The sequence below is a fragment of the Zonotrichia leucophrys genome, chromosome Z (assembly GCF_028769735.1).
Source record: "Zonotrichia leucophrys gambelii isolate GWCS_2022_RI chromosome Z, RI_Zleu_2.0, whole genome shotgun sequence".
Classification (NCBI taxonomy): Eukaryota; Metazoa; Chordata; class Aves; order Passeriformes; family Passerellidae; genus Zonotrichia; species Zonotrichia leucophrys.
In genome coordinates, this window is record NC_088200.1 from 49,911,173 (window position 1) to 49,931,775 (window position 20,603).

General features: G+C 36.4%; 1 protein-coding gene across 3 annotated transcripts in view; it reads left to right on the plus strand.

The window, feature by feature from the left end:
- The window catches only part of AOPEP (aminopeptidase O (putative)), a 182,686-nt gene that overhangs the window by 63,733 nt on the left and 98,350 nt on the right, over positions 1–20,603 (plus strand). For 2 of the 3 annotated variants that reach the window (XM_064735731.1, XM_064735732.1), the window contains exons 6-10: positions 4,854–5,043; positions 6,835–6,941; positions 11,284–11,386; positions 11,494–11,601; positions 17,591–17,634. In XM_064735731.1, coding sequence (XP_064591801.1) covers positions 4,854–5,043; positions 6,835–6,941; positions 11,284–11,386; positions 11,494–11,601; positions 17,591–17,634 — 552 coding nt within the window. Of the gene's footprint in view, positions 1–4,853; positions 5,044–6,831; positions 6,942–11,283; positions 11,387–11,493; positions 11,602–17,590; positions 17,635–20,603 lie in introns of all 3 variants that reach the window. The other variant, XM_064735730.1, reaches the window with a different exon arrangement.

A 20,603-nucleotide genomic window follows, 5' to 3' on the forward strand; every position in this document is an offset into this window, starting at 1 on the left:
ATTCCAATGGCACAAGTACCCACAAAGATAAATTAAGGTAACATTCAAAGTCTGATATAGATACTGCAGACATCATATTGATACCATTCTTTGTATCACTGGAAGAATGTAGTTTTGACATGGTTTGACACTGGCCAAAAGCCAGGCACCCATGAAAGTTGGTCACTCACCCTCGCCTGCCACAGCTAGGCAGAGGAGAGAAAGAAATTAATAAAGGGTTTGTGAGTTGAGGTAAGGACTGGGAGAAAACACTTCAAGGGCAAAAAAGGCTCAGCTTAAGGATATGAAGTGAATTTATTACTAACAGAGTCAGGAGGATAATGAGAAGTAAATTAAGACCTTACAACACCATTTTGTCCCAACCCCTCCCTCCTTCCCACAGACTGTGCAGGGAGGCACTAATTGCATTTTTTCTAAATAGAAAATTCAAATTATTACTGTATATGCATACATATATATATATATATAAGTAGCATCTGTAATAGTGATTTTTTTGTGCTACTTTTGACTTCAGAAGCATTATTTCTTAGGTGGCAATAGTCTTGGCTCTGTTATTTTCACAAATATGTAAGAAAATGTATGTGCAGGTCTCTGTGTGTTAAGAGGGAAAGATTTCTACTTCAAAATGAATGGAAAAAGTTTGTTAGAAATTAACTTCAGGCTCCCATATTAAATGTCTGTTTAGGTTCTTGTGCATACATTTGGCTAGATTTTGTGCTGTGTGTCTCGTCTGATTATGTGTGAGCAGTCAAAGATACCACACTCTTGCAAACTGTATGCAAAGCAGCACTTTGCATGACATCTAAATCATGAGTCTAGAGAAAGTTTTGGAAAATTCCTGTTGCAGATTTGGCTTCTCAAATGGGCAGATTGCTATTCAGAGCTTAAGGATGCCTAAATCAATTAGAAACCTTTTATTTGTTAAAGAGACTATCTATAAAGGATGTGTACACGGGTGGATTGGAATGATTGGAACATCAGGACTCTTTGGTCTTTCACAACAACAATTTCTTTCCCTTTGGGACACAGTTTTTTCCTTTATATGCATTCATGCCACAGTTACAGTGTCGAGATTTCTTTTAACTGCAATTTAACTGGGAGGGGGAACTTGTTCCTTCTTCCAGTCAAATGTCTAAGTTATGAGCATGGGATTCTGGTCAGAATAATGCTCTTTTGCTTTAGAAGGGTAACCAAGTGTATACTTGTCAAAAACAAGTAATTAACTTCTTTTTCTCTTGGAGCCACTGGGAACTTGTCCAGCTTCCTGGGAACGACTGGAAGGATTGTTGGTTTTTTTGTTAACTGGGAGAGGTTTCCCATCTTTTTTACCATATTCAGCTTGCCTGTTCTGGCCTGCTTTAGAAACTTGGACCCCACTTGCTAAAGGCATTTATAAGCTGCACAGTCCTTGTCAGGTCTTGATGTGATTTCTAAGGTGAATCATCTTTGCCCGTTGCTAATGTATGGATGGATTTCTTTCCTATTCAATTAGAATCAAAGAAATGGACATCAAGCCTTATAATTTGTTTCTAGTAAATCAAACATCTGGTAGGAGGGCCACTTTTCTCTTTTGTTAAAAAAAAGGTAAAAAAAAAAGCTTTTGGGTCTTGCAATTTAGTTACCCATCAAATTATCTTATTTTTCACTTAGACACTTTCTTAAATTATGGAGTGCTTTATGAGCAGCGCTGCTAAGTAACAATGTGCAATTAATAACATTCATAACATTTTCCCAACACAGAGAGGACATCAACCTGTTCAGTAGATCGAGTCCAGAGAAGGGTCACCAGGATGATTAGAGGGATGGAGCACCTCTCCTGTGAGGAGAGGCTGAGAGAATTGGGTTTGTTCAACCTGGAAAAGAGAAGGCTTTGGGGTAACTTAACTGCAGCCTTCCAGCACTTGAAGCAAGCCTATAAGAATGACAGAGAAAAACTTTTTGCAAGAGCAGGTAGTGACAGGATGAGAAGGAATGGCTTCAAACTCAAAGACAGAATGTTTAGATTAGATATTAGGAAGTAGTCTTTCCTGAGAGAGCGGTGAGGCTCTGGAACAAGTTTCCCAGAGAAGCTGTGGACTCTCCAGCCCTGGATGTGCTTAACACCAGTCTGGATGGGGCGACCTGGTCTAGTGAAAAGTGCTCCTGCCCACAGCAGCAGGGCTGGAGCTACACGATCTTTAAGGTCCTTTCTGACACAAGCCATTCTATAATTCTATGAACATTGCACATTGTAGATGATATTAAAAAGGTAGATTTGGTTTGCATAAGTGGAGCAGAGTTTCTGGAATTCAAATATTTATTGAAAATATAGAATCTGTGTTCTAAACAAATGCATAGATGTACACTTCTTCCAAACTAATATGTCTGGACATCTTCCAGAGACATGTTCAGTCTTTGATAAAATTACTCTTAAGAAAAATGGGAAATTTTCAATGGTTTGAGTTGGAGATAGTACTGCTTGTTAAGGGCAACAAAATAAAAGAAATAATGTAAGTTGTTCTCAGGAAAGGAAGTTGCTGGCTCTACTCAGAATCTAAAATTAAATTCTGCTGCAGCACATAATCTTATTTTAGCCTCATAGGAAGCTCCGCTCATATTCTTTGGCCAAAATTTAACTCATATGCATTTTTCTTACTGAAGTGATTTGTAACCCATCTGTAAAAGACAATATTGTCTAAATGTGGCATTTCTGTTTTTTAAGTGATTGAAGAAAGCAGGAATTACAATCTTTATTGTATATTTTTCTGCAATAGACCTAAAATGCAAACAGTTCTGTGAGCCTATTTATGAGGCATGAAGTCACTTTTGTTTTGCTTAACCAAGTGGCTGAAATGTTGCCACCAGTATGTCTGGAATGTTATTTACTTGGTCTATTTCTGCAGCTTTTCTTTGTACCACTGTACACTGTGTACGCTGTACACAGTTGTGCCACAACTAGGGGTCATTTACTTAAAACTGACCAAAGTAATACCCTCAAAATTGCCATTATTATTTTCATCAGGGGCTTTATAATAAAAGATTTATCATATTCTGCACCTTCTGTGCTCACGCTTTCCCCCATCTCTCTCTCCCTTCATTCTCTTAAACAGAATTGCTTTTGGCAGATTTGGAGAGCTGCTGTTTTCACTTGCATTTTTTGTGTTACTTGATTCCTTGATTTAGTACTTTAACTTCTTACACTGTGTCTTACAATGCTGTCTGATTGAAATGTATTAACTTTCTTGGCTGGGTAACTAATTTTTTTTAATAAGGAGATAGTTGTTGAGTATGTTTTTCTATCTCCATGTGTATCATATTTTGTGGTCCCTAGACATCCAACTGGTTGCAAGAAAACTGTGGGTGTTTTAACATTTCCAACGGAAGGGTAGGATGGGTGGGGAAGCTTTTTGGAATGATGACAAATAATATCTGACTCTTGGAAATGTCTGAAGGCCATAGACTTCCCTCCCATGCTTGGAAGGCTAGGCTTAAAGACCATGTATGCTTGTGTTTTAACATTTCCTTTATAACTGAGAGGAAAAGTGAGAGAAGAGTTGAAATACAGATCCTGGATATCACAGGCTAATGTAGGAACATTTTGTGGGTGGTGGTCACAGTTTGCGTCCTTGCTACTCCCATCTGGGACATGGTGCCCCATTAACCCCTTGGATATTAGTCAGAGGGCTTAATTCTGCTACTTTTATTTCCTAGATGTACTTAGTTTCAGAAGTTGTATCAACTTTGAGATGTTAAGTTCTGTAATGTGTGTTAGCATAGCAAAAATTGCCTTACGAGTATGCTTACTCGTAGCATACGAGTTGGGAACTGCAGCAACTTGCAGTTCAGGGTATTTTCAGTAGCAGAGTAACAATTCATAACAGGTTTCCCCTGCAATTTCTTCTTCTTGTTTAAGTACAAAGCAGAGTAGATACAGACTGGGTTGTTCCCCTGCTGTTGTGAAAAGCAGATATCTAGAGCTTCTTACTTCTGTGGTTGTAGTAAAATGTGTTCTCCTATCCCTGCATTTGCAAAAATGATCAACTTTTATCACAAGTTGGTATCTTCTTCGCTTGTTTGATGTTTTGACAAACACATATGCTTTACCATGTATGACAGCTTTTACGTTTGGATACTGATTTGTTTTCTTTATTAAATGTTTCTCCTTTATTTCCATCTTTGATCATTTAGCTGACAAATACTTGTTTTGAATATTAACACTGCTCATGTTATCCTGGCTTATATATAAATGTTTCTACTGAAATAAATCAGTCTTGTAACATGAAAAATATTAAACTTTGGTTGAAGTTACTTCTTACAATTAATAGCTGTTTGATGATTGAATACCTTACAGCTGTAGGGTGGAATTTTAGTTTGATTTTCTACCAACCAACAATAAAGTACGACTTAATTCCTACAAATTCCTGAGATATAAACTGTTAGTCATGACCTAGCATGCATACACTAATAAGAAGCTAAAAGGCCAGTAAAGCCAACCTGAAAGAAAGATGGAGAGAGACTATTTACAGAGCATGTAGTGACAGGACAAGGTGGAATGGCTTCAAACTGAAAGAGAGTAGGTTTAGGTTACATATTAGGAGAAAGTTCCTCCTTCTGACGATGGTGAGGCACTAGCACAGGTTTCCTGGGAAAGCTATAGATGCCCCATCCCTGGAGGTGTTCACGGCTAGTTTGGATGTGTCTCTGAGCAACTGAGACCAATGAAAGGTGTCCCTGTCCACAGCAGGAAAGCTGAAACCAGGGGATCTTCAAGATCCCATCCAATTCAGGCCATTCTTCAGTTCTGTTATTATTATGTCCATGCAATACACGTAACAGGTCAGTAACAGATTCTGTCACTCATTTCTCTTGTGCAGCCCACACATCATCTTTCTGTCACAGAGCGTACTGCCAGGAGGAAGCCATCTCTGTGGAACTCGTCTGTGCCATGAAATTGCTCATGCTTGGTTTGGACTAGCCATTGGTGCTCGTGATTGGACAGAAGAATGGATAAGTGAAGGGTTTGCCACTTTTTTAGAAGATATATTTTGGGCTAGAGCACAACAGGTAAGGTGATGACACATTGCTTCAAAATTAATGTGGAAATCAAAATCATATGTGAATTAGATGTAAATTAAACCTCAAAACACAAACTGTGCTATGAAGTAACATCTTTTAAAATGGTATTGGAATTCACATGCTTACTTGATTAAAAAAAAAAAGCGATCCACAACGAATACAAAACTTTACAGAGGTAGGGCTCAGTACAAATGTGAATACCAACATCTGTTTGTCAATGATTACCTTCCCAAAAATGTTATACTCAATCATTAAAATTCAATTATCAAACAATTGCTGTGAATTCTTTCCACTTCTGTTGTATACCTGAAACGGGAAGAATCAACAGTCTTACTGCATATTGTAATATTCCAGGTACCTAATTAAAATTGTTTGGTTTCGTCCAATAGATGACCAAGAAGTGTACCTCAAAGCAAAATACAAGATGATTCTAAATGGGGCACACTGGCACTTACACTTTTTTTTCCTGTTCTACTGCCCAACAAGTTACTGTCCTGTCAGAGACTTAGAAATCACTGCCTCCCTTAAGGTGAAAATTTCATAACTTGCATGCCAGCTAGTAAAGTGCTTTTCTGATGCAACTCTTCCTTTTGTAGTACCTCTGCTACTTCAAGCATTTAATGTGTCAGTCCTTTCTACCTGTCCCTTCATCAGGTTCCACCCCTTTATTCTGCAGATTTCCACCTGAGCAAAAGCATGGTAGAACTGGGAACTGATGTAATAAACTCCTCTGAACCTCCATTTTATTAAGTATCTGGCATATTTATAGCACCAAACTAAACAGAATACCTTGTTATGTACCATATTTCTGGGAGGAAAAAAGAGAGAAAGGGTGTCTAAACACTTGGGTTTTCCCATTTGGTTCTAAAACTAATTTGTGCCTTCACATTGAGAATAACTACACTGCTGTGAGCTGTTCACATTAGTTCTTTGCTTTTGTTAGTCACTTGAAAGCATTTTGATTGTAGTAGACATCTTGCTTGGAGCTGAGTGTAAAGGAAAAAATAAAATAGTGTAATTAGTTCCCTTGTTATCATGTAAGGCATACCTTTTGAACATTATTGAGTAGTTTTGATGCAATGCAATCACAGAATTTAAGGATTGTGAGTGTATTCCATAGTGCCTGAGAATAATTTCAGTTGTGATTGAATATAATGCAGGGTAGTATTAGCTAGTATTAGCTAGTATTAGTATTAGCTGCTTTTGCTTTCCCCATTTTCCCATCTATTCTTATAATAGAGAAACATAAACTATGATTATGTTCAAAACAATTGTTTGTCAGCTGGCGTCCTGGCATTTATTTCATAAGTAGGAATCTCTGTTAATGGTATGTAAATTAGGAGAAACACAACAAGGAGGTTTCAGGAGTATGGCAGAAGTAGTAGGAAAGAGGAGTGAAGCCAGGACACAGTGTAGCTCTTTGCTCTCAATTTGGGAAGGGTAAGGATGCAACCAAAAGCTCTATGCCAGGTATCTCTACTGTAAATTCAGTTTGTTTCTTGCCATTTACTAAAAGGAAAAAAACATGCCCATGTCTCTCCTCAGTCAGAACTATTTAACTGACTATTGATTTGATGTGCACAGTGAGGCTTTTGTTTTTCTTAGTGCTGCTATTATCTCTCATAGCAGCAACTGTTATTTTTTTATCATGGATATTGATACCCTTTCCTGCCTCTTCTGCTCATTAAAGAGAAACAAACCAAGTTTCTTGTTCTGCAAATTATTATTGTCTGTTGGGAAACAGCAATCAGTGATCTGTGTTTTTTGTTTACTAAGCAGCTGCCACATGATGAAATAAAAGAGCAACAGGAATTGAAAGCTTTACTTCGCTGGCGCAGACTCAGAGATGAGGTGCAAAACTCTGAAGAAGAGCTGCAAGTTTTAAGGTAACAATATGATTACACCATCATTGCTGTTGTATTTTCACTCTCTCCACCTTTTCTCCCTTCAAAAGATGTACTTCCAAATTGTCTGATTATATCCACTGCATTTCCTTATTTCCTTCTAATAAAAAAAGAAAATGCAAATTAAACTGACTGGGTTTTACATCTTGACTATGATACAATTTCTTTTCCTTTTGTTATAGAAAGCTTTTAGAAAACCATGGGATTATCTTGGTATGAAATGTCTCTGAGCAGTTTACAAGAGCTTCTATTCAGGGAAGAAAGAAAAGACCATTTCCTGAAAAGTTCACTGTTGGAAGTCATAACAGAGTCATTTTCTGTAGCTGAAGACAAGTACATACATTAGTATGGTATTTAACTGCCAAGCTGAATGAAGCTTTAAAAAACAAGGAAAAAGTATAACATATAAACTTTATAAACCTACTTTCTAATTAGAAATTTCTAATAGTTATATTTAAAATAGATTTTTAGTCTTTAGGTATCAGATGCTAAACTCAAGGCTCCTTTATAGATAGCTAAAGACAGTCTTCCTTTGCCAGTGATTAATATTCTATTCTGATTGGTGTGTTAGGAATTTTTAGTCTTTGATCTTGAGTGTCTAATTCAACATCCACGGAGCTTCTACAGCTTGTCTTCTCACCATCTTCAACCAAAAATAATGAGTTTACTAATCCTAGTTCAAATTAGCCATGATTTCTGACCAAATCATGGAAGTGCAGGGACAGATTTCAAACAATTATGTAGTCTATTCTCCTGCTCTGAAATAAAGACAGTATACACAGATCATCCTAAGCGGGCTCTTACTAACATGTTCTATTGACTTGCACATTTATTCGACATAATAATAAGCATTTTTCTTACCTTTTGGATAGTATTATTCCTAATGCTGATACAAAAGAGTGAAAAGTTAATTTCTCATTTGAAAAATGTGTCTCCAATAAACACTTCAGACCAGGCACGTGATACCACTTCATGATTCTGGCCATTTCTTCTTCTCTGATATCTCTAGCTCCTTGTGATTGCATTTAAGGACTTCTTACTGATTTCACTGAGATATAAATATTTTCTACTATTTTTGTGGCATGGACGTGAATAAATTATCTTTTTGCATATTTACTGGGGTTTTTTTCCTTTTCTTCATCCTTCTGAAAATATGTTCTCATGCTTTCCAAAACTGGCATGTAAGAGAGAAAATCTCAGTCCTGGCCCTGGCCCTGGTCTGGGTTGTGATTCTGTACTGAGGCTTGGGCTGGTTCTAACTTGTGTTTTTATATGGAATATTAAACATAAATTATAAGTACTTGCTTCTTCTTGCCAATCATTTCAGGAAGGAAAAAATCAACCAACTCACTCTTTCCAAGCATAAGCTCATTCTTCCACTACTTTTTGGTTCCCTCATGACCTTATGTTCATTTGTGCTTTCTCCTGACAACTGGAAAAATCTGCCCCAAACTTACCAGCTGATCCTATCAATTTTTGATCCATCAAATGAATATCTTTTTAGACTGGGTGAAAGCCACTCAGCAAACTGATGATCAGCCTGATGTTTCTTCTTATTATGGGTACTTGGTAATATGTTATAGTAAGGAGCATGTCATAAGCTACCTGTAAAAAAAGAGGTCAAGTAAGAAAGAAATTGGATAAATGTCTTTTCAACAGGCAGCAGCTCTGAAAGGCAGCACAAGCAAATCTTAACAATGAAGAAGGAATTTGTAGCACAGCCATGCTCATACAGGTTGAGACTTCCAACAGATCTGTGCCTGTTTTCTCACAGAATTTGAAAGAAACCTGCAGGGATAAAAGCACCTATGAAAAAGATCTTGGCATATGTTTTGCTGGTGATCACGAACACCAGCACTCTCATCCAGCACTCTCATCTATTCTGTTAGGAAAGCAAAGAAGAGCATTCTGTTCTGCAGAGTAAAGCTGGTGTTGACATTTGTTTCATCTCCCGGGCCTTATGGCTGAACGGCATCTTGTGGTTATTCATTAAGTCAAGCCAATGTTGATATCTAGCTCTAAATTAGTCTCTGAGTTCTCTCCACTTGTGTCAGGTCCATTCTGTCCCAAAGCAATACCTCTGACTGCTCTGTAGGTGTTTGAAGAGTTTTATTCTATCTGATAGGAAATGTGGTTTCAGATGATCTTTCACAGTCTCTGTGTAAGTTTTCATGACCACCTGGCACATCAGAGCATTTAATTACCAAGGATATCCCAGAGCATTGTACATTTACTAGGGCAATGTACTCATCTTCCCACCAAACAGAAAGCAGCATCTTCTACCTCCTTCAGAAATTTTCCAGTATCTAAAATGTGCCAGATAGCATCTTGAATATTTTGAGACAGTGTACCTTTAGCATTATGGTAGACTTTAGCTACCAGGTTGGATGCAGCTTTTGTAGGTCAGTGTAACAAATTTTCAATCTTGGTACTTTCAATGTCTGGTAAATACAATAAGCATTGCTTTAAAATATTGTTCTGAGGTCCTGATAGCAGAGAACAGGGTTACATTCTAAATAGTTACACTCCTTTACAGACATTTTCAAGAATATATATACAGCCTTTGCAGAGGAATGTGTATATGTTTTCTGCATGGAATTCTTCACTACCATCATCCAGATGCAATACTTCTTTCTGGTCAGTCCTAGGATTTACACAGGCATAGAGTCAGAGGAGGAAGGAAGTATGGTTGGCTAATTTATAATAATTGTGATTATGAGAAAGATTTCAATTTAGTGTGGATTTTATAGCCTGTGCTCAAACTCCATTTTTCAAAGTCAATAGACAGGGCTATTTATTAAGAGAAATGAAGCAGTTTTTATGTTTTATGTATGCAGAGAATGATGAAAAGTCATGTATGGAATGTCAGCAGGTCTTCTTTCCAGGAGACTGATCCAGAAGAGAAGTAGCTGGATTTTGCTTTCCTACAGTGGGTCTGCAACATTTACACAGCCTAAAAGAACTGGAGTTGCCATAGAATAAGAAAACAATTATTAGTACTGTTCTTTCAATGTTGAGGGAAGATCTTACCGGAAAGATATTTATGAATGATAACATGGAAGAGGACTGTGTCAGAAACACAATGTAAAATTCAATCTGTTTTTTTCTCACTTTTATTTCAGTTACATTTTATGAAAATTTTGTGTATAGTGGATTTCATGTGCACAGGCATGAAATAATGTCTGTCATAATAATGTCTAAAAAAAACCCTGATTTAGTACTCTGGACAAAACTTTAATAAGAAACTCTGACACAGATATAAAAAAGGAAGAACCCCTCCCTCAAATGAGACACAGATATGGAAAAAAATTTGATCACGAAGTTCTTGAAATCATCCGGCATGAGTGGTGTGGTTTGGAGGATCTTGCCTTGCTGTGGCCCATATTTCCCCTATTCTGCAGAAATGAAAGGAAAGACATTTGGTTTTGAAGACTGGCCATTTCAAAATCTGTATTTAGAATTGGAGAGGTTGTTTTAGTCACAGCATTAGGCTCCTAAGATAGGCAACTGTTCTCAGACTACTGTTAGTTGGGATGTTTTCTGAATGGAAGAAAAACATCTAGATGTTCTTCAGTACTATGCCTGTGAAGGCACTTCTTACAAATGAAGAAAAAATGCTCGTACAGTTTCTCTTTAGTTTCAGTCTGTGCTCTTTAGAGCCTAAAAGTCCTCCACACTTAACTGTTGTAGATTTGTGGCATACCAGATACTGTATTGCATTTTAAATCAGGCAGTAAGTAGTATTTTTTTTCTAGACATTATTGTCTGTAAACCTCAAACCTGTGTGCAAAATACTTCCTCTTTTAATATTTGAACTACATTTCTTCCAACCCAAATAGAAAAATGAAAATCAGAACACTTTCTGCAGCAGTCTGTTGCATGCAAACGAAAGAGGTTATTCTTGCAAGGATAGTAATGTAAGCTGTTATGGCAAAGTTCAGGTAAAAAAAAAGAGAAAGCTCTAGTTGAATATAGTGACTTCACTGTCTTCCCCTGCACTTCCCCTTCCCTTAAAATGTTGGTTTTGTTTATTTTTTTTCTCTTTGTTCATAAGGTGTCTGCACTGGAAAATGACATGCAACCTGGTGTCATGCTGGCTGTAAAAAGACTACACCAACCTACCGATGAATTTTATTTAGAAGAAAATTGACTTGTTAGACTGTCTAAGTTAATTTATATACTTATGGTGAAGAAAAAGACTAAACTAGTCACAGGTGTTTAAAGTTACTATGCTACACAATGCTTTCAACTATCAGAACCTGTAATGTATGACTTATTTCTTTACTTACTTATCCAAAACTTAATTAGTATGTTTCCATTTTAGGCCCAAAAAGGAGAACACAGGAGAAGTGAGTGAGTCTGGAGCCTCTGTTGTCAAATATGGTCTTAAAGCAGAAAAAATCTTCATGCAGGTTCACTACTTGAAAGTGAGTTTTGTCAGCTGATCTTTACTGAGATTGCTTTATGAATATAATAAAGACTTTGGTGTTCTAGATATCAGAAAATTCATAGCTTCTGCCTTAATTTTTTGCAGGGTTATTTTCTTTTACGATCTCTGGCAAGGAAAATAGGAGAGGTCTCGTACCTTGCATCTTTACGGAAATTTGTCATTAAGTTCCATGGGCAGCTTGTCCTTTCTCAGGTATTGTGCTTCTTCCTCACCTTTTAGAAAAACAAACAACCCAAATGTTTGGATTGACTGCCTAAATCTGGTGGTGATGTAAGGGGAGAGGCAATTGTAATTGGCAATATAGGTAAAATTCCCACCTGGTAGAAGGCAGAACATTTTTTTAACAGTGACACTTGAATCACACCCTGCTAGTATCCAATAATATAAACAATGAGGGTTATTTTTTTAACATTATACTTCAAAAGTAATAGGTACTGATGTTCTCAAAGACAGGGTCATTTACCATAGTGGAATTACTGCCTGTGGTCTTTTAGCTTGTGGTTTTTGGTTGTGCTCAGTCAAGTCTTTTCCCTGATTCCTCTCTGTTTCTGAAAGAGAAGAAATTATACTTCTGAATATATTTATTTAATTCATTTTCTTTCTCTGTGCATGCTGTTTCATTCAATGCTTCTAATTTCACCATATTTCTTATAAGGACAAAGCCGAGTAGGGTTATAAGTAGACCTGTTAGATCTTTCTGTAAAAGTCATGTAACTGCTGGCTCTAGATTTGTTTTGATTTAGAAAATTACGTAGCTCTCTGAGCCCAAAGTACTAGGAATCCTGTCACTAATGATGAATCCAGCTTACACAAACAGCAGTGCAGCTTCATTAATGCTGTGAAAACAACTATTCATGGGGGTGTCTGTGAACCAGGTCACTGAACTCATTGTGGTAAAAACACGCCTGGAAGAAAACCCACAACACAACAAATATTTAGCATTGCTAGAAGAGCAGTGTGATGACAGTGAGGCAAGGGAAGAGAAGAGAGAAGGGCTATGAGAGACTTTCTGAAACCACCTTCTTTGCTGAAGGTTGAAAGGTCTTATGCTTGAAATTTTTGAGGATATTCAGGACAGTGATAAATGTTTCCTTGAAACATTGAGTAAGGGCCTCTGATTTTGTGTAACTGAAGTCTAACACTTGCTGTTTCTTCCAGCCACAGTGTTTTTTGCTTGTGTGCATTCTGTTTTGAATCTTACTCTTATGTAGTGAGATGTATGCCCAGGTATTTTACAAATAGCTTATGGACTTGTGATTTCTTTTGTATGTGAAGTCACCCAGAACTTAGGAGCAGTAGCTCTTAACTCAGCATTTCTGCCCTGTGGAGGAATGTTTGGGGTTTTAAGGGAGTTAACACTGCTGCAGCTGTTTCCTGTGCTGTGTTATTGGGACTGTAAGCAGCTACATTTGGCATAGTGTGGAAAATGCCAATGACTATATAAGCCTTGTCTATATTAGGGTGTCCAAAATCATAAAAATTACCCCTCACTATTACACAGCTGGAAGAATTTTGAAAATTACAGAAGTCTTATGACTTCTGCTAGCAACAAGAAGAAGCCCAGTGTTTTCAGCTGGTGGTAAGAAAGGTGCTCAGATTTTGGTGAGAAAGTGTTAGCTTGTTGCTCCTGGTTGATGTGGGGTGAATTATGTCAGTAGACTGAATGCTGCAAAATGTTCAGCAGACTGTGGTACCTAGCTACCACATACACTAGAGACTTTTCCCTTTGTCTAGCTATGAAGTGTCAATTCGTAGCTTACCTACTCTGGTCTCCTAAGATTAACACTACACCCAGAAACATCCACTTTGGTTATTGGATAAAAAAACTGCTCGATGTTTTGTTACTGAATTATTGGAGCAAAAGTTAAACTTTTGCTTCTTCAGCTATTTTTTTATTTGGATACGTGCAATATGTCCATAACTATGTGCTTAATATGTAAAGAAAAAGAAAGGTACTTCTCTTCATTTAGAAATACAATATGGTGGAGAAAGAGTGTGGTACATTAGAACTTCTATTCACTTCTGTGCTTTTACCTTGTCTATCAGCCTAAATCCAGCTCCTAGTGAAATTATTGGGAAAAGCACCTTAACGTAATACTGGTTTTTGGTCACTGCAAAATGCAAATATGATAGGCCTATATCCAATAAAAATGCATTTTCTGTCTTTGTAAGAAATCTTTAGCATTGTGGTTTTTGTTGGGGTCTGGTGTAGGTAGGAGTTGTAAATGCAGAAGCAATGAAGTCAAGTTAGTACAAAGTTTCTTATTCAAGATCCTTCTTGAACAAACATGCTGTCAGTGATTAAATGAATAAAAGATTAAAAATAAATAGAGGTGCAGATGGCAAGTTTAAATATTATAGTGCTATACTTTCACCTTGTCCAGAATAACTGTAAAAGTTCCCAGGTTTAGGAATTCTGGGAATGAGGGAAAGTAAAACAGTGAAAAATTGCCCACGTTATGAATACTAGTCTTGTTTTAAGCGGTGTTTGTAGTAATTTTCCCTGATGGGAGCTGCAGGTGCAAGGAAATTACTTCAGATGTTGAACATTAATCAGTTTGCCTTTTTCCTTCATTTTGGTTGCACACTTAGTAGATTTTTAATAGTAGCTTTACTTTAGTTGAGTTAGCAACAGATGAGTAACGCAAATCTGGAATCTTTGAGAAGGATTAAAAAAATATTCCATTTTTTTTTTATGAGAGAATTCACTTACTAATTGCTTTGAGTGAACTTTTAAAATAATGACTGGAGTGTTTTGACTATAAATAGAAAGAAAGAAGTGCAAGTTGCTGGTATGTCTAACAAAGTTAAAGCTGTTGTTCGATTTCATCTTGAAATAAAAACACCTTGGAAACTAAATTGTTTGTGGAGTTTGATTTTTGTGTGGTTCTCTCTGTTATAATGGGCAATAAACTGACTTCTGACTAAACCTAGACAGAGGTTGCATTACCTGAGGCTTACACTGTTAAGCTGTCTGGCTGATGATTGTGGCCTGATAATAAAACATATAGTGGGGGGAGCCTTGCTTGCTCTAGACAGGAAGTTGTCTCTTTGGAGGTGCAGTCTGGGATTGTCAACAAAAGCCAGAAGAATGTCTAGGGAAGGAATTCCAAGTAAACAGGAATCTAGAAGGGTGCTCACTGTTTATTTTTCCCACCCAGAAGGGACAAATTAAAATTTGCCACTTAATTATGTCATTTACAAACTGCATAATTTTTTTAGGAATAGTTTGAGTGGATAATTCCTTCAAGGAACTATTCCTTCAAGGATGTACATGTAGTCAAAATTTTTTTGTTGCCAAGTGAATGTCCATTTGGACTATCACTTTCAGTCATGACATCTCCACTGTTTTTATTCACCCCATTATATTCCAGTCAGAGAATTTAAACAAAAGTATCTGTTGGTTGTAGAGTACTTGAAATGTTTGGATTTGAGGTTTTAATATGAAGACATAAGTTGTCTTTTAATATTGAGTATTCTTTTTTTGATATCAATATGTGTAATCAGGGAGAGGTACTTGCCTGATGCTCCAAACCAGTTCAAGGGTAGAAACTTGCTGGCCATTGCTCAAGACAAAAGTTGGAGTAGTAATAAAACATCTTTTGGTATAAACCAAAAGGTCTTCTAACACCACATATATCTAGTTAATGCTTTAACTAGTCTTCATTTCCAGTTACTTCTTTCAACCTACTTTTCAGATTTTGGGTCCTGGCTCTTCTTTCTTTTAACTCAGACACAGTTCATCCATTAACAGAGCAAAGAAAATTTCTCCTTGATGTCAAATTCATGTCTGTACCCAGATCTGATCTGCCCAGCAGAAGCCCAGAGTTAAACTGAGGGGCTAGCAGATCCTTAATAAATGTGTTGAATTAATTTTTTAAATGTTTTTTTCAGCTTGGCCAAATGTCAATTGAATTCCACAAACTGCAGAATAACAGTTTCTTTATATAGAGAAAAATTGTTTTCTAGCCTCAGGGTCTCTAGCCAGGTAAGAACAGGAATATATAAGAAAGTGATATTATTTAATCAGTTTGTTAACATTGCAGCACAGTGGTAGCATGTAGTTTATACCTCCTATGTTCTTTATACCTTCACTGAATTACTTGCAACAAAACCAAAAAAAACCCAAACTATGATTTGCTTTACAGTCTGATCCAAAATTTGTTTATGATTACCATAGTCATCCACAAGTGTTTCCTTCAAAATGTAAAATAACTAAAGCATCTTAAAGAAGTGGCATCAAATCTTAAAAACCCCCACATTAGCCTCTGACTTTTCTCCTGGACACTTCTGAACCATTTCATCTGTGGAGGAAGAAAAAGTAGCCTGAGAGTAAAACTCACTCCAGATGGTTAAAATGACAAAATTATAAACAGCTGAAAAGTCAGACCTATAATGAGATGCGTCATGCAGACTTTATAATAGGCAAATGTTAAAAGCCATGCTAATATGAGGTAAGTGGTAATTTGCTTTCCTACTCTGTTTTGGAGCGTTGAAATTTGAACAGTTAAAATAAGATATGATTGATTAATCCCAATTTTAATAAGGCCTGTAGAATGCCAATGCCTTTTTCTTGACGTTTGGAAAACAAAGGAGATGCTAAATTTCATAGTATAGTATAACGATTATAAAACTATCTCCTATGTGATTGATGATGAAAAGTTGATGGAATGTAACCATGGAATCTAGCTGCATTAATGTATACACAGTGCAAATAGTGTTAAGAATAATCACTTCAGTTTTACTATTCACACACTTTTGAAATAGCTCTAACTATGATCTTTCTTATACCATATCCTTTATTTACATGTAAGCTTACTTTGTAACTCCAGCAAAACTTCCACAATTGGAAGGAGACAGTATTTCTCTGTTTATATACAGAATAATGTAAGGTTTACATACAGAAAAACTACAAGTAGTTGTATGAAATAAAAGGATTTCACACAGCATCAGCATCATGTCTACTGGCACAGTTAATGATGGCATTCTTACCACAGCAGCACTGAGCCCAGCACTATGTAGTTTACTTTTTGTTACAAGCCAGTTTTGCAGTCACTGCAATGCAGCCTGAGTCTCATTTATAATCTAAAGAAGGAAGGCTTAACTGTGTTACCAGTAGTTTCAATTTGCAGTCTTTGTTTCCCTAACAATGCCATACTCCGACAGAGAAACAGTATCGCTTGTTGAATGTTATGGCATTGTCCATAAAGAAAAGATTTCTGCCTTTTAGGAAACATTCTTCAAGACCTTAGAGAGCAACAATTTGCAGTTGTTGTACAGTACAGTCAGTCTGTACTTGTATACAGAAATGAGGAACATTATTAGCCTATGAAACTTGTCTCCACAAAGATTAGTACTAATAAAGCAGATGCATTCGTTTTATGAAACAGCATATAAATTAATAATTCATATTAATAAATCCTATTATTATGTGATTGTTCAAAGGAGTGTATTCTGTCAAAGTGATTGTCATTAAAATCAAGTTATGTAGAATATAGGGTGCCAGAGAACCTTTTATGATGTCAGGTGTAACTTTCTTAAGAGAGCTTATCATACTGGCATAAGTGAGGATGATAGTACTGTTCTTCCATTGGCATTGCATTGTCTTTGTAAAACCATGAAAAAACTCTTGCTATCTTTTATTTGAAGAATTTACTCCTTAGTTAATGTGGTTGTCAGCAATATTGCAAATTTTGTCATAGAATGAGGAGTAGATGTGGTCTAATCAGGCATGTGCACTAAGGAAGAAAAAGCTTTTTGTAGTTATGTAATTAAAGACAACGTGATAACATAAGCACAGTGAAGAGAGTGTAAACACCCTTGAATTTGGTGTTTCTTAAGTTTTTTATGTAAATCTGCAGCCTTTAACAGTTTTAAATATCGTTTGTATGTGTGTTAAAAAGTAGGAACATAGAATTGCGTTAAAATAGTCAGCAGGCTTTTCAAGCCCATTTTCTTTCAGTGTTGACACTCCTTGCTTGAGAGGGTTGGAAAACTGACAATATAGTATATATTGTATAAATAACAATATGCATTATGTTGTCATTATATCACCATAGTGGATATATAAACTTTTTCTTATCATTCTGTTATCTGTGGTCTTAAATCTCTCACTAGCAGTGAAGACACAGGGTTATGGCTTCATAAACATACTAACTGTGCTCCTCTGTTCATTTTTCAGGATTTTCTTAGCATGCTGTTGGAAGACATTCCTAAACAAAAACAGTAAGTAAGACCTGGGCTAGAAAAGCCAAAGAAATATGTACAAATAAGATTTTAATATGTGCTAGCCAGAAATAGTGCTAGCCTGAAGATTCCTATTACATATATACACAAAAAATTATGAGACTAGTTATGGTTATCCTATACCACGCTCTCCCCAGACTTGCATATCATGTCAGAGGTGATGTCGTGTGTTCACTATGCAATCTGAAGCGCCAGGCATAGCTGCCTGCTCAAACTAACCTGTGGTTCTCCTGCCAGCTGCTTTTGGCACGTGGTGCCCTAGAGCAAGGATGCCAGAACTTTACTGAGAGTCTGGGATGTCAGAGAAGATGGATTTTTTTCACCTAGTCTGGTACCATCTCCTCTCAGTCATTGATTGTGCTGCATGAGGAAAGATGGAAAATGTGAATTTAAATTGAGCATTAATTTCCTGACATGTCCTTCAAAATACTCCTATGTGTGACTGTGACTGATTGAAGATGATAGTAGTTAGCAGCACTTTGAGGCTTATATTTTGGGTTGTTCTGTGCTATTCTAGACTGTGCTACAAATAGAGAGTCTTTTGTAGAGGAGTTTTACATGTTACAGTTTTTAAAAATATTCTCTTGAAAAATACAGTGTTGAAGGCCAGGATTGGAAAAGTGTTCATAACTCTGTATGAGTGCTTTGGAGTGAAAAAAAAGATTATATTCACAGAGGTCAAATGTATTGAGTTTTTTAGTGAAATACTTCTCTTCCTGATGGTTGAGGAACAGAGAAGCTAGTTACCATTGAGAAAATATGTTTTGTGGCAGCTCAGGTTTAGTTTGGGTGCTTTCAGATTCTCCAGTGATGTAGTAGATAATACTCTCTCTGTATATGATTCAATAGAGTTTCTAGCCCAAATATAATGAGGTATATTATATGGAATAAATGTGAAAATGATTTTTATAGATGGTATGATTATACATTGGCATGTTAAAAAAACTTCAGTTTTCCTTCCTTTTATTTTTTACTTGTGTTTCTCTGAACTCTAAACCCAGTTCAAAATGTTGTTGCATAAGCATCCATTTTTCTGCCTAAAAACCGTACTCAAACTTTTAATGAGACTAATGGAAAAGAACTGTGGCTCCATTTGTGATGAATCACATTCCAGAATGTATGAAAGAAATTTCAAATATATGGTAATTCATTTTACAGTTATATATATAGCATATCTGAACTATTTATTGACAAAATTACTTGACAGATATCAGCAGCAATGCAAAGAATCTTGATATACAGAAGGCTTTTATTTCTTATGTGCTGGGAGGTTGTTTTTTTTTCATTCTTGAATACATTCTGTAACTAGTACAGAAATACTCACCTGAGGTAAAAAAAAAGGGAGGAAACATAAAAATAAAGTATTTTTAGAGACCATCTGCTGATGACTGCTTTTTTGCGCAAAGTTTGATGTAGGAATGAAGTGCATTTCAATATTACAGCAAAAATACTGTGTAGCACATAAAACCTCTCAGGCTTGTGCAGTTCTACCAAGTAAAATGTAAACTGTTTAAACTACATACTTCAAACTTGACAAATATTAGCACTCTAATACACCGTAATTTGTGATGGAGGCTAGTCTCAATCATAAAACAAAATAGAAGTAAAGAGACATTTGCAGTAGGTAATGAAACCAAATCTTGCCCTCAGCTGTGGCAACAGTTCTATGTAGAACTTGGCTTATGAGAGACTTTTGTAATGAGAACAGGATGAACATTGGCAGAAAACTATCATGAAACAGTGTGGAAATTTTCTATAGTTATTACACTGTAGTAGTGTAACTTTAGCTTTCTACTATTGGATACAGAGATTCGATTTAAAAGATTCTCACCTCCAAGTACTTAATTCCTTTAGTTTTTATTCAAAGGAGATTTTTTTTACTACATTTACAGTGATGAGTAGCTCCAGGATCCAGATGTGACTTTTTATTGATTTTTCCTGCCTTCTGTACTTGGAGGAGGAGAGTTCTATGCCTACTTTATAGGGCTACTTCACTTCCTGCTCTGACTCAATTATAATGGCATGTTAGCTGCAGGAATCCATACTGTGAGGCATGGTTCTTCTGTTTCTGGACTGCAGCTGAATACTGACGTCAGATAAGCTGAGCAGTACCTTCTGGTCCTTTATAATTTCTTCACTTGCCTTTAGGACTGATTATTTATCTTAGTGAAGGACTAATGGAAAGAACAACAAACAAATATTGGTAATTATCTTTCTCTAAAGACTTTTTACAAAGCTTTTCAAAATATTGCATCCACCAGCTAGAGTCTCACGTTATCCCTGCCTTTCTGTGAAAAATCTACAGTCCTTCCTACCAAGAAGTGTTATTTACTTTTTATTTTATGCCACCAAGGCATTTTATTTACTCATATAATTTGAAACTTCACTATATTGAAACAAACCAAACCAAACAAATGAAACACCAAGAAACTCCCTCTTATGTGTCTGTATATCAGAATGCACTAGATTTGATAAAACTCTAGTGGCTCTATTCTCCCTAAGGCCTGCACCCACAGTCTTTGCTGCAAGTTGATCCCTTCCACATCTGCCCAACATGTGAGCTGTGCAAAGAATCAGTGTTTATCCTCGTAACTGAGGGTTTCACCAGTCTTAGATAAATCAGAGTTGCTGCTTATGGGGCTACTTTATGACTGCAAAATATTTTTGAGCAGATGGGTTCTGATCGTAGGGGTTTTCTGCTGGTATTTTTTATTTCATTTCATTCAATAAAGCAAGCAAATCTACTAATAAGCTATGGTTTTAATAACACATGATAGACAAAGGAAGGCTTGTGTTATAGCTCTGCTATTTCCACTGTTAATAACCCAGGTTTCCTAACCACATTGCTTGGATGTCTTCACAAATAGTTAATTAAGTACTAAAATAGTGCTGCAATTTCAAATTACTCAGCTATATAGTTGTATCTCTTTATTTCACATTTGCTTTCT